Source organism: Hippichthys cyanospilos, chromosome 3 (genome assembly GCF_059441005.1).
Source record: "Hippichthys cyanospilos isolate Australia breed blue-spotted pipefish chromosome 3, RoL_Hcya_1.0, whole genome shotgun sequence".
Taxonomy (NCBI): Eukaryota; Metazoa; Chordata; class Actinopteri; order Syngnathiformes; family Syngnathidae; genus Hippichthys; species Hippichthys cyanospilos.
In genome coordinates this window covers 30,442,878-30,458,114 of record NC_142371.1, presented here as the reverse complement: position 1 = coordinate 30,458,114, position 15,237 = coordinate 30,442,878, and the positions used below count along the sequence as shown (strand labels likewise).

At 40.4% G+C, this 15,237-nt stretch overlaps 1 protein-coding gene across 2 annotated transcripts; it reads right to left on the bottom strand.

The window, feature by feature from the left end:
* Positions 1–823: 823 nt before the first annotated feature.
* On the bottom strand, positions 824–14,030 carry LOC148426808 (transcription factor E2F3-like). 2 transcript variants are annotated; one of them, XM_088412019.1, is made up of 8 exons: positions 13,534–14,030; positions 11,824–11,944; positions 10,507–10,637; positions 10,231–10,319; positions 10,004–10,162; positions 9,754–9,868; positions 5,693–5,831; positions 824–4,357 (listed from the first exon to the last, which is right to left on the bottom strand). In XM_088412019.1, exons 1-8 carry the CDS (start codon positions 13,813–13,815, stop codon positions 4,083–4,085), a joined length of 1,311 nt encoding a protein of 436 aa, XP_088268145.1. In that variant the 5' UTR covers positions 13,816–14,030; the 3' UTR covers positions 824–4,082. The 2 variants fall into 2 exon arrangements, with proteins under 2 accessions (XP_088268145.1, XP_088268146.1); XM_088412020.1 differs by lacking the exon at positions 13,534–14,030 and adding an exon at positions 13,187–13,388.
* Between the last annotated feature and the right edge of the window lie 1,207 nt (positions 14,031–15,237).

Sequence of the window (15,237 nt, the reverse complement as noted above, 5' to 3'; positions counted from 1 at the left end):
TGCTCCATATCCTGGTTTTCATGTCATATTATATCCATATGGTTACACTCCTCCTAAGTGCCGCAATTTTAGTGTAGCGTTTTTAGCCAGTTAGAATTCAGCTAAGGTGTGTTGCTCAACTAGCTAACATTAGTGTTAGCGTACGTCGAAGCCAGACCCGTAGACACTTTTTTCTTTAAACCCACAGGTATCGAAGAAGAGCAAAACGGAAATTGGACCGAGACAACTCTCAGCAATGGTGTCCATGTCAATACCACAGGGTATTCACCAGTCTGGCACCCTGAGTCTCAGTCCGGTCCTGGGCGGTGTATGTGACACCAGGGCCCCAGGTGCAACAGGAGTAAGGGTGAGACGCTCAGCGTGAAAACCATGAGGTAGCGTTGGCAAAGGCATGTTCTGAAGTTCCGCAGGAGCCGGAGTGGCAGTGCTGACCCGCATGCTGGCAGGCACAGTGGCTTCCGAGGGACGGCCGGTCGCGGCTGCGTCCCAGTCTGTGCCTGGGCATGAACCTGCTGCGGCACCAACACCAGCTTACCCGCTCCGATGTATACTCGGACCATACCTGCGGGCATGGTGAATCGGAGGGGCGGCTGAATGATGGTGGCCAAATAATTTTACTTTATTATTACTTATTATAAGTGTCATTTTAAAATGTGGCCATGTCAGTCTAAACCCTCATGGAATTTGGTCATTAAGTCCCCAATTATATAACCTTAAAGTGAAATTCATACACACATACCATAATTGAAAGATTCTTGCTGTTGTTTCCTTTATTCAAATGTTCAATTACAAATCTGACAGTACAAAAGAAAAATCCCATTTCATCCCCCCCTCCCAAAAAAATAACATGTACTACCACAATTCCTCATTGAGCAGATATTAAAGGAACATATGAACTCACATCAAAAGCAAAACACTAAAAGACGTCACACCAAGAACTTGTTCACCCAAATTGGGGGAAAAAAAGCAAAATATGATATTACTACTTTTTTTTTTTCAGTAATTTGTAGATTCAGGCAGCACTTGTATTTTTTTGTTGTTTTTTTTTTTCATACAAAACATTGTTTTGGCCGTGAACCAATACTTGTGTTTGAATTTGTGAATTTAAATGAACCAGAAATATAACAGTGCTGTTTACATTTTCGCGGTTATTCATAATATTTTCTTTATGAGCAAATAGCATTTACATCAGTCTTCATGAAACGCCTCACCTTATGTAAGTAACGCTATAGTTTGACTGTTCATTACAATAATATCAATACATGGAGAGGCAATCTTTTCAAAAAATCAGGTCTCAAGCACACAAAAAGCAGATCTAACATTGTGACCAGATTCAGAAAAGTTGGCTGTATACAAAGGAGTATTAAGGCCATTCTGAAACGTAACACAATAAATTGAATAAAGGTTGTAATTTAACAAGCAGAATTTTAACAAAGTCATACATATACAAAAATAAAGACATTATGACAAAATGTTTGTTACAAGAAAAAAAAATGTAATTTTAACAAGTGGATGACAAAATTTTCCCAAGCAAAACTGCCACGGTCTCGCTGTCATACGTAAATCACGTCATACAAACCGCAATACAGATCATTAAAAACATTTCAACTTGAGAGAATAAACCCAACAAGAGGCCAATTCAGTTTTTTGGGGGGAGCAGAGAAGCATTTCCACAGTTACAGAAAACAATTGTTTACAAACAAAACAGTCTTGTAAAAAACATTTCCCTTGAAATACAAAATAACCTTATTTTGCAAATCTTCTTTTATTTTGTTATACTTGGAAGTTCATGAATAAATTCCTATAGGATTACAAGAAAATCAGTTTGGCCGTAATACTCCACCGTACTTTCCACAGCTTCAAGAACTAAACGTGGAAAAGGTCTTATGCTGTTTTCATAAACACTAAAAATAAATACCAGTTTTTCCTAATCCTAAAAGTTAGGTGTTGGCTGCAGGGGAGGGAATTAACAGCTAACTGACGAGTTAACCTAAGCATTAAAAAAAAAAAAAAAAAAAGACAATCCAAAAAAGCTAAAAACTGACACACAGTGTCACAGAAGCAAAGGTAGACACTTTAGCAGTGGACAGAAGTCACTGATCCCAGTCCCGTGGAGACAGTCATGTCTTGTAATGGCCATTTCAAGAGCTCACAGTGAGGGAGCGTGAGTAAACAAACAATTTGGGGTGAATACATTTCCTTAACTAAACCAAACAAAGTACACACAACACAAAATAACTGATGACTCCTGCAATAAACATGTCCTTATCAATCAAATTAGTCTATATATAAAGATAGGACAAGAGAGACAGGTACATGTGATCTTCACTGCTACTGCAGGATAACCTCAATGACAAAATAAACTACTTTGACATTTACTCTTATGCTCGATTACTACTCTATTGTAGAACATTTAGTGAGAGGTAGCCCCTGGTACCTTGTGCACAGTCTATTCTTTTAAAACCATTTATCCATCCATTTCCACAAGGCAGGCTTACTTTTGAGCAAGCAAGATCTTCTGACGTAAACGCACACAATTGCACAAACACGCTAGCGGGTCGGGGAAAAGTTAACACTAAGAGCAGCAATACGACCTGCAGCCGCAGGTTTCCCGAGTTTCCTTTTCAGATGAGGAAATTGTTTTGCCTTCAGATGTCATCAAATATAAGTCACTGGGAGAAAAGAGCAGAGGCATTCAATAAGGGATTGAATATTACATTTTGAATTCATAGCTGAGAAATATCGGTGGCTTTTCTTTATATGGCCATTAATAGGAAATTACAAGTTTTAAAACTCATTAATGGTAATCATAAACTAAAAATAATATTTACCAGGCAGATTTGCGGAAGTGATCAGTGCTCACTTTTGCGTCCGAGTCAGAGCAGTATCATACGACTCTGAAAGTGACTAAAAATTAAAGGGCACTGTGCAAGTAGGTGTTACATTTGGTTATCCGTTCCAATAAATTAAAACTTTATCAGGGCCACATTTGTCTGCCGAAATAAAAGAATGACGATTGTAAAAGCTATGAGAAAATAGCCACGTGACAAGATTTTAAAAAATTGATGGATGGAAGGATGGATGGATGGATGGATGGAAATGTCAAAATGTGTTTAGAAAGGTCACTTTAATCTGAATACAATTCAGAAAGAATTTAGAAAATGTAGGCTTGTGTGTGTGTGGCGGGGGGTGACATTTTTGGGGAAAGTGTTTGTTGTATTGCTGAATGAAAATCCGGTCAAAAATGTCTTCAAATGAGAGTCGATTATTATTTCTCAAAGTTTACCTTTTCTCCAATTGGTATACACATTTCTGTAAAAAAAATATCAACCAATTCTTTTTAAACAAACCGAAATTCTGAGACATCAACAGGCCAAAATTGTCAGTATGTTTCAAACGCCAACACTTGCCCTTAAAACATACGCAGTGCAGATTATAGTGGGCAGCAGAAGAGGTCATGTGCGAAAGCAATTCATTGTTGTTTTGTTGTGAATGAATTCATTAAAGGGCGTTTTAGAACCATGTGAAGTGCTCATTCCAGATTTAGAAAATTCCACCAAGATGTGTTGCTGCGTAAAATCAAATCTGACATTAACGGCTTAGAAATGACTTTGGTATAAGGAGCCATTTGACTTATAACATTTTAGTGTTAAATATCCAAATTGAGATAAAATTTTAACATGATTTCAGGGTCATCTTAACATGTGCAGTCATTTTGAAGCGTAAAACCCTTCCCAGCTTCCCCTCACAAGCCAAGTGACGTCCTCTGTTCATGTCGGTTGTACAACACTGACTGCAACTGCTTATAAAGGATTCTATTTCTTTTAAAGCGTACCTAATACCGCTCTTAAGCTTCAATGGAGTCCTCCAAGAGCCTGAGGTGGGACATCACCTGAATATCTTTTTGGGCACCAGTAAACTTGGCATATGTCTGCCTTGGGACTGGAGAAAAAAAACAGCCCTTTTTGTTGAACTGTATTTAGAATTAGCTTAGACTAAATACAAAGTCACAGGTCTCCAAGCTCACCACCGCCTTTTTGGCTCACTTCAATCCACCTTGTCAGGATCTGGCTCGGTGAGCGCTAGCTGCACAGGAGGTCGTCCAGGCCAAGGGGAGGCATTTTATCAAAGTCACAGGTGTCAAACAGGTCACTGATTCCTTGGTCGTCTCCCAATCCTAAAAGGTAATCGTCTTGCTCAAGAAGAGAGGGCCCCAGGTTCAAGAAGGGCCCCAGCGATGAGGGCATCTGGTCTTCCGTTTGCTGGAGAAGACTGGTGTACGGGGATGATATGGGCGAGAGAGCGGTGACTGACACGGTGGTGGAGGGGCCAGGAGATGTGGTTGGGACGGTGGATTCTGTGGAAGAGCGATCGAGGATCGGTCATTCATCATTTGTAAACAGAATGATTGACGCTACGCTACTTACAAGTTAAATTCCATAAGTTCATTGATTTAATCATTCCCAAATGGTCAATGGTACGATCCTTGTTGATTCTACTGACACATGGTGCAAGTTGTCATGTTTCAAAAGTTTGGAAACACTTTTCTTGCCTCAGCCGCTGGCCTACGCATTAAACTAAGGACTAGCACATTTTACATAGTGAAAAGACTGAATAAGAAGGACCCTTGTGAGTATAAGTGTCTATAGAAAATGGATGAATTGAGAGGGTGTTTCCAAACTTCTGACCACAACTGTAAATGGGCAATGTGTGTACTGCACAATCAGTTATTGTCCTTATACTTATTTGCAAGAATATGTGACCGGTTAATGACTGTCAAACAACAGAGGAACATCGACTTAGCAAAAGTAGGAATGCAGAAATGACAACAGGGGATTGTGTAATTCTTTTCTAAAACAAAGGGGTTCTGAAAACGCAATAACAGTGTCATGCACATAATTTACAAAGATCCTAAAAAGTGGGCACTAAATGTGAGTTTACTCTTTCACAATTGGTGACAGACGTAAAAGTGGTGTTAAAATCAACTATTGCGCTTTGGGCGCCTTAATATTTATCACAGGGTAAAAATCTAAGGGGCTGACGCCGATTATCCCGAGTGAATGACATTTGGATGCATCTTGCATAACAAATTTGGATGCACTTTGCATAACAAATTTCACATTGCGTTGAACTGACTCAGAAATGTCAAACTGTTGTATGGCATGACTTTCTAATGAGGCCTCAGACTATTCAGAAATTCAAAAATTGTAATACTGGATTGACGCCCATTTGAAATTGTTCATTAAAGCAGAGGTAGGCAGAAAAGTCATTATGTCTGCCTGGCTAGCGCGTCCACATCATCAGCGAGCACTTTATGATGTGATGCCTCGTAAAAATACACGGACGAAGACGGAGCGACTGTACGAACCCGGATCAACATAAACATGCAATCATTCACTGCTGACTATTTTATCTGAACCTCTGATCCCACATCCAAAGTGATGCAGTGCTGACATCTGCTAGTGTCTGTTGATCAAGTGTTTTACGACACTTAAAAATACATATTTGAAACTACATCATTTTGGTTGTAATATGATTGGTTGTAAACACTGCTAAGAATTCAAATATACAATTTAGAGAGGAAAAAAAAAGTCTTATCATGAAGAGGAGGTCTCATGGCAACATGAAGGTTTTTATTTATTTATTTATTTATTTATTTTGGGGGGGGGGGGGGGTTCTGGTTAAAGCAGACCTTGTAGGACTTTGAGGAAAGGCGAGTTCCCGTTGATGTCTGTGTTGGCATTTTTCACCGGACTACTGTGGTCGTTCTCATCTGGGCACAAAAGAACCTCGATAGGACCTCTGGTACTTGTAAGGTGGATGGAAAGACTCTGCAGAGATCAAAGAAAAGAAATGAGGTGTGTTATACTCAGTAACAAAGCTGATTGGATAAAGAACACTAACAAGGTACATTTCAGTGAAATTTCCATTAGAAATGAAGTTTAAGACCAGCATCCCAATGTCATTTTACACAAAGTTGGTGGAGTCCAAAAATGACAGCCATCTGCTCTAAAGAGTACTGAATCAGAGCAGTTTTTTTGTTTAATTATGAATGAATATGAAAATGAATATACCCTTTAAATCAAAGTTAACTACCATATTTGTATCAGTGAAAATCTTTCTTAGGACTCTACATTAATTACAAGACAGTGCTTGGGCCAGCCCAAGTTCACAGATTTCGTCAAAAAGGGCCAATACAAATTTCAATAATAAATATGATGGAATCAACATGTTCTTGGTTTTTATATCCATTCATCGATCGATCCATTCACTCCCGCAAAGTAGAGGTAATCAGCTTTACCAGATTCTTCGCAGGGAGCCCCGGAGTTCCACATCTCTCCAGCGTGCCAGAGACCCTGACCCTCCTTTCCAGTGGGACTTGCTCGGAACACCTCACTGCGGAAGCGTCCGGGAGGCAACCAAACCAGATGCCCAAGCCACCTCAGCTGGCTCCTCTCAACTGGAGGAGCAGTAGCTTGACCAAAATAATACACCTTGCACTCCTTTCATTAAGTCGTCTTCATCTCATCCACTATTGTTGTTTTGTTTTTTTTTCCATCTGCTCCGGCCTTTTCGTGCACATCTGAGCACCAAAGTAATCTGTACATCCAAAGCACACTGCACAGAACTCCCAGTGGGACATCGCGAATGCCTTCTCTAAATCCACAAAAGGCGTGTGAAGTGATTGAGCGAAGTGCCATGCACCGTCGAGGACTCGAGGTTGTAGAGGTGGTCCAGAGTTCTGCGTCCAGAAAGAAAACCACATTGCTCCTTCTCAACCTGAAAGTCGACTTCCCAATGGACCTTCTCCTCCAGAACCCCTCATTAGACCTTACTAGGGATGCTGAGGGGTGAGATCCATAAGTAGCTGGAACACTATCTCCAGTTCCCCAACATCCATGTCTGCCAATGCGGAGGCACTGTCGCTGATGTCCATGCGATGTCGTGCGGGCGTGTGAATCAGGACAGCCCCACAACATCCAGAACATTAATAAACTCGAGGTGGTTCTCATCCACCTTTGGGCTTTGCCACGAAGCTTTCCAACCAGTTTGGGGAAACCAGGGATATGAGAGCGCACCTTGATGTCCCCAGACTGTAGAAGAGAAATGATTCAACGGAATAGAGAAGATCTTAAATGTATTCTCCAGAAATGATTCAGCGGAATAGAGAAGATCTTAAATGTATTCTCCCCATCAACTCAATACATCAAGAATCGAGGTAAGCACTTGCCATCTCCTCCATGCACAGTGTTAATGGTGCCGTTTCCCCCTTTAGAGGAACCAGATGGTTGACCAGAATTTCTTCGAACCTATCAGTAAGTTTCTCTGGCCTCACTGAATTTTTGCCTCAGTTTTGGTTGGCCAGTCGATACCTGTTATCTGTTTGAGGCCAAAATGGCCCGATAGGCCGTCTACTTCAGCTTGACAGCATCCCTTACCACTGGTGTCAACCAGCCAGTTTGATGAATGCCACTACAACAGGTACCAAACACCATTGGGCCTCAGCACTAATGGCCGCCTCAACAAGATGTGTGGAGCATGGTCCACTTGGCCTTGATGTCCCCCACCTCCCCAAGGACATTAGAAAAACTCTGCTGGAGATTGGAGGTGAAAGGCTTCCTGACAAGGGATTCTGCCAGCTGTTCCCAGCAAATTCCGGCATCTTCCTCAAAAACCAGAACCAACACACCAGCAGGCAAAGATCAAGTTACAACAATGCCCCTTCCTTTACCTGAGTGTCCAAAAAAAAAACATGGCTGCAATTTTGATGACATTACCACAAAACTGATCATCAAACTGCAGCCTAGTATGTCCTGGTGGCAAATGGACATAAGGACAATCTTATGATTGAAAATAGTGTTATAGACAATACACGACAAGGACTCCAGTAACAGAGCACTGATCAGGTTCTCATCATAGGGGAGAGTCCTCCTCCCACTTTTAAGATAAACATTCAATCATTGGAGTTTTATCCACTTAATTTGACCATTTATCATTGTTCTCATTACAGTGGTGTACACATTTTTTCTAGTACGTCAGTTAAATTTTTCTAAAAGGAAAGTCTTGAACAAAGCCCAGAAGCAGTCAATTTTTAAACACTCACTTGGCTTTTATGACTAAAAGAAGTCATTTTTCGTAAGCTAAAATAATCATCGAACCTTACTGTGATTTATCAAAAATATACAGAGTTGTGGTCCACCACAACATGGCTCACTGTGTCACTACTGGGACAGCCACTCAAAAATAAAAAGCCCTGCTTACAGCATTGCATGATGAAAAGAATGGCCAAGGCAAAAAAGCATTTGCCCTCTTCCTGATTTCTGTGTGTTTATCCATGTCTACCACTTACAAAGGTTTCCTTTCATCAAACCAATATCATTTTCACACCGAGACGATCAAAGGAAATTGTTTTATTTACAAGATGGTTGTGGGGGTTCAAATTCAGATAAGTATCTGACCCTATGTGATACAGTAGTTGCCCCCAGGAAAAAAATAGCACATTGTATCAAGGTCAGCAATAACAGAAATTAAACATTTGTGATCATTTGTGATTAATCGTTCAAGCAGCTGTGAAGAAATTTCAGACCACTCTTCGAATAATTGTTTCAACTGTCATACTGAAGGGTTTTCTTTCTTTAAGCATCTGTTTAAGGTTACACCACAGTATCTATTGAATTTTAATTCAGACAGTGATCACTCCAATTTTTTTTTTCCTCTCAGATCAGTGTACTGCTACATGATCAAAGGGCGCTCAAGTTTGGGGACGCAAGCTAATGACCGAATGTTAAGGTAAAAAGTGGAATTAATTTTCTGTCAATCACAGCATTTAGTCCTGAGGAAGCAAAACAGCCCCAGACCAGCAAACCGACAACACTATATTTTCCTGTTGCCGTCATGTTCTTTTGATCAAATGCTGTGCCATTTTCACACCAGATCTAACGGGCTGCACACCTTCTAAAAAGTTCTATTTTTGACTCATCGGTCCATCATCATCGAGATACTTTTTGCCGAATGCGAAATGAGCCTTTGTGTTCTTTAGAGACAACAGTGACTTTTGCCCGTGAATGCCATTTTTGGCCAGTGTCTTTCTTATAGCGGAGTCGTGAACAATGACTGTAACTGAGACCAATTAGGCTCTTTGTGTGTATTTCTGGGTTCTTTTGTGACCTCCTGGATGAGTCGACATTGCACGCTTGGATTAGTCGCTCGAGTCCACCATGTTTTCTCCATTTGTGGATAACTACTCTGACAGTGGTTCGCTGGAGCTCCACAGCCTTGGAAATGGTTTTGTAACTTTGTAACAACAGATTGATCGATTTCAATCACTCTTTTCCCCTCACATTTTTTTCCAGAATTTCTTTGGATCGTGACATGGATTTTGTAGCCTACATCACTTTGTCAAATGGATTTTCATTTAGGTGATTTCTTGATACAATAAAAGTGATGGTAATCAGGTTTAGGTATGGCCTGTGAAATTGAACGCTTTCCAAAAAACTGTTGTTGGTCAAAGTTGCTTTGTGATTTAACAAATTGAAAGCAATTACTTTTTCCACATAGGGTCAGATTTTGGTTTGTATTTCCCACCTTTGGTAAATAAAATAATTCAGAAACTCTCGCTTTTATATGCTTGGGTTGTCTCAGAGTGACATTAAAATTGGTTTGATGAAATGAAACCTTCACAAGTGATGAATAGGCAAAAATCAGCGAGGGGGAAAATACTTTTTCACAGCACTATACAATTTGAACACATACCTCATCAGGATCTGGTAATTCGAGCTTTGTGTCTGTGGGTGCTTTGACAACAATGACAGTCTGATCGTGAAGGTTTCCCAGCTGTTTGATGTCTTCATATGTGACATATGCAAATGTGGTCAATTGGTCAAAGAAAAACCTTTAGATTGGATGGGACAGTAAGACTTTAAAACAACTGTAATGTCAGAACTGGCAGGCTAGCTGGTGACTACTGACATTTGCATTGTTTAAAAAAAAAAAAAAAGGATATTTCTCATTGTTTGGTGACTCGCTCATGTGCTTCGCTTCCAGGCTGCATCTCTGGATGAGCTGCTCAAGTCTTTGCTCTTCATCCGCCAGTGCAGAAACCTCTGCTGTCAATCTTTGTCTCTGGTTCAGTGACCCCTCAACCTCCAACAGACTACAGCCCCTGTGAGCGTAGATCAATCACACACACATTTCTCCTGCAGTCATGGTGTAAAATATGTGACGACTTACATCCATTGAATGTTGTTCTTTGATTTCTTCTTGATGAGGTGGATGCCTTCTAGTACATTAGTGATGTCATACAGCCTTCTTTTCTGAACCTGAAATCAGAAAACATCACATGCATGTTTGATTAACTGAATGACAAATCTCACTACACCCATTGACCACATTACAAAAACATACACATATTTAGCTGTACAATATGTTAATATAGTGGTTAGCATTTTTTTTTCCACTACGTACCAGCTAAAAACCAACAGATCATTGATTTGAGACAGAAAGTACCTGCAAAGTTTCGGCAGCAAGGTTTAGATCCAAAACGCCATCAACTGACTTGCTGAGCAGGTCCACAAATTTCTTCGTTAAAAGGCCTAGGGAGGTATCATATCGCGTCCTCTCTGGCGGAGACTTGGGTGCTGCAATGAAAGAAGATGACAACATATTAAAGTTATGCTTTATCATAGTAACACTGAAACCATTAACACACAAGCTAATGGCCAATGAAAACTATATATGCTTGACTTAAGAGGAATCCAAATCTCGACAGCAACAAACGTGAGCCCTATTACAAAGAAATACACACAACAGTATAGGGAGATCCTCAGTTTTAGATCAATACTGCATTTAACCTATGCTACACACTGCCACTGTTACTACACACTTGTGAAATCATAATTATAGCAGCATTTGTGAACCAAAATACAAATTGTTAAATACCGTGGAGATTGAACAAACTTTCATCATGCAGCAGCATGAAGACGTATTATTATGCAGCTGCAAGTAGTTCACTGTGTTTCACAGTGAGCAATTTAATTAGTGTTACTTCAGACCGTTTCATTATTAGTTGTAGTAGTGCAATTTATTTGGTGTTACTTCAGACCGTTTCATTATTAGTTGGGTATTCATATTTTTGTGACAATTTTTTTGGTGGTGCGCAATGAGATTAAATGAAAAATGGCTCAATAAAAGTACTAAAATAGACACTAATCGACTCCATGGGACATGTCATATTTAAATATAAATGTTTAACACTAGTATTGCAACAAGGTGATCATAAATGACATATTTAGAATGATACTGAGAAAGATTCTACATGTGACAAGCTAAATTTGTGCCCAGATCACAGCTGTAGTTGGGACAGTTGTAGCCACTCAGATGAAAATGAACAAAAAATTCTAGACAAAAACAAAAAAGGTTAGTCAAACCTTTATAAAACAGTACCGTTGCAAAAAACTATTGTTCTGCAAACAAAGGCCTCCCACAGGCACAGCCAACATCAAGTGCTTGTAATGATGTATATTTATATAATGACCATTGTCTGCGCAGTAAGAAAGTGCTTTTTTTGGGCCGGCCTCGTAACCACAGTCATGCAAATGACTCTGCAAACTTGACTTAAATACAAGCTAATATTGTGGGGTTTTCATGCCTAGTTAACCGAAAATATATGTATTCGTTAAGGCACGCAGCATCATGCATAAAGATTCCTGGAAGAAAACAGGAGCACAACTGTGTTTAGTCTGGGATTCAACTTGTCATAATGTGTCAAAGGTTGCAAAAATAATGTTAATTTATAATTCTGCACTGCATTTACAAAGGTCTTACTTTTTGACGTTTTTATATGTGTTCCATTGGCTAATGCGGCGCTCCCTCTGCCTCTTGCGGTCCTTGGTGGTTCCAACTGGTACTGGTGGTCTGAATCGTCGAGAGCTAGTCGCCTTTTGGCCTACAGGGAGAATGTGGAATGAAAGATTGTTAGGGGATAAGTTTTGGATGGTTGAAGATTTTCAATTAAAGGCAAATAAAGCTCGAGAAGACAACTTCTACAAGTGTTTAGTGTGCCAAAACATGAATTTCTGATTCTAATTACTGAAAAAAGTACTGTTAACTTTGCACTGCCTTCACTGCACTGGAAGTTCTAAAATAAACAGTAACATGTATTGTTTCACTGAAACAATTCCAAATGCAATTATTCAAATTTCAAATCTTTTCTAGTTGTATTATCCCATCTTGAAAAAGACACAACTTTCCCAAATTTTTGTGTGTGATTGATTCCTCACACACACACAGATCAAGATTTTATATTTTAACTCTCAAAAGCACGTTCACGAAAACCAACATTTCTGTTATGACTATCACCATTTCAAGGCCGAGTGACACTGCATGGAGTCCCCAAAAGTCCCCCCCCCCCATCAATAATACCGCTCGTGTGTCTTGTGGAACAATTCAGAAACACCAGTATTCCAAAGCAGCATTCACCATTAAAAAGTCTCTTACTGGACACATCAATGTTGATCATAGTTTTACACTTCTTGCAAATTTTATTCAGACTCGTCTCTGTTGACAGTCTGAACGTCAGCCATTTTATACCAGCAAGCAGCTCCCCTCACCCCGTCTGCTCATGCCTCTGGCCTCACACACACACACAAGAGTTTGGCTAGCGAAATCAACTGTTTAGAACACTAGTTGCAATAACCAACATGCGATTAAAGTTCTTTGTTTTTCTGTGATTCATAAAAGCTGGAAGTACAGCAAATGTGCAAAGTAGCACAGAGTACAACAAACTCGAGTTTCACTATGAAACTCATCCTAGCGTTGGACTTTATTCAGTAGAGTTGGTAAAGAAAAAAATCACTTGTCTGAACTTGTTAAAGCGGCTTCGAAAACGAAGAATTTCTCTCCGCCTCGTCAACATCGCTACTAGCCATGACAGCTAACTCATTTTCATGCTTCGATCCAACTTGCATCTTAATCGACGATATGACGCCGTCGAGTGGTAACAAAATTGAGGAGAAGCAAAAGTGGTGTCAAGAACGTCTGCATTAGGAACAAAATGAACCGACGACCACCAAATGGATGCAATTTCGCAAACGTGGAGCATAAACACCCGAATAGCACCCCAACCCCCTCAAATTTAAAGACTAAGAGAGCAGCCACTAGGCCACCGCTAACGTTGCTCATCTCTTACCAAGGTTTCCATCTGGCTGCGAGGCTGAGGCGAACTCAAAAGCATCGCGAAGTTAGCATAGCGAGATGTCCGCACAAAAGTGGACGTCGCGTGAACATCGAGACGTTTTAAATGAGTCCTCCTCCTATCTAAATTCGCACAACTCAAACGTAGACGTACTTGGACAACTTAGCTCGCGGTAGTTAGTTAGCTGCCTAGCTAAAGCTGGGTCGTGGGACCGGCTAAGCGGCTAGCAGCTAGCTGCCAGAACAACAAGCTCGGCTAACCTTAGCAAGCTAGCGTCGTGTCGTGGTTCGGACTGTTAGTAAGGCAAAAATACATTGAAATGTGCTGTTTGGCAAAATTACCGGCGGCCTTCCTAATGCGGGTCGATGTCCCGTTCCATTTGCTGCAGCTTGTTGAGGAGTTGTGTAAATGTTGTTTATCGAGGGCTCGGATAAACATACGCCGGGGGTCTGTGTAACGTTGCAAGGCGGCGGTGTAGTTATGATTTGGATATAAGTGGCGTTGCCTTGAGAGGGGTTTAAACGATCGGAGAGTGCTGTCAAAATGATATTATTGTCGAGATGAGAGCCCCCAACGCCCGCTAAAATCACTTTGTCCGGAGCCGAGGAGATCCCTCTTCTCATCTTGTTCTCGGGTGGCCCCTTTTCTTGTCTCGACACTTTCAACCAGCTCCGATTGCTAATCCACCGTAATGGTTTCAAAAATAATCAGGCCGAAGCAAAGATAAAAGTCTGAATCATCGACTTTTGCAAAGTATTTGTCCTCGTGTGCGTGCATTTAGGCAGATGCGATGGATTAAAAAGTAGCGCAACTCTCGTTTCCCCCGTCGAGAAATGGCTTCAGGAAACGGCCTGATGAATGAAGGGATACGGTTTGCGCGCTCAAGAGCCCTCCCGCGAAACTCGGATTTCCCGGGAAGATTTCAAACAAAATTTACATACCAGATTCGACTGGCTGAGCTCTTTACATTCTCTGCCCCGTCTGTGGGGTTTCTGTCCAATGACATCGCGTGATTTTGTGCGCCACGTGCTCATTGGCAGTTGTAAACAGTCGACGTCACTGATCACGCGTGGAGTAGTTCCCGGCTGAGGCGCTAGATGGAACCGCCAACTAACCAACTATGACAACATATTTTGTGCAATTTGTGATCATAAGAAATTTGAACGCTCCTAAATGCGTTGATAAATAGAATGATGTGATAATTTTGACATTTTACGTGACTTACGCTACAGAAAAAATGTTATTGTGATAATATGTGTATTGTAAATATTGTGGTACGGTTTAAAAAAAAAATCGCAGTGATGATGTTGGGAGTCACGGTGTCAGATTTGTTTTACCCATCTGAAATGTTTCTATAACTTATGTAACGAGGCTGTAACGAGGGAGGTTCACTGGGGGGCTCAATTTGCTATGTCAGTCACCTGGGATAGACTCCAGCTCACTCATGATTCCAGTGACTCATCGCTCTGTAGCTATAGCACTTCCTAACTGTTGAGGGCTGAATTGCTACATTGTTTTTGTTGTTGTTGTTATTTGTTTTGTTTTTTTTCTGCTGGAATAATTGGCCGATTTTAAGCCAATTGTTATAATATATTTGAAATTGTTTCACTACCACGTGAATGATGTGTTTGCTTCTTTTGTTTATGCTTACCTGAAGATGAAGCTCCTAGTGAATAATGAAGTGGATTTGATTATTTACTTTCTGTGTATGTTGTTGGGTATATGAACAGAATTTATCTACTTTGATACGATTAACGATCATTACTCCTCATGTGAAACGGTCGCTCTTTAAATGCTTTGAAATCCACTGGTCACAACATTGTCATAATGTTATTCATCCTCATAGGTATACAGGCCAGAAATATGTTTTGTCAACACCTTGACGTGATACTTAAAGACAGTAATTTTGACGAAGAAGCGCTCGTGATCGAAAATTTTAAAATTAACTGTGAAAATAAAATTGTGAAATAAAATTTATGACCATAACAACAATGACCTTGGCCTTGTTCAGCCTTTTAAAGGATCAACAAGGAAAACCTCTCCAA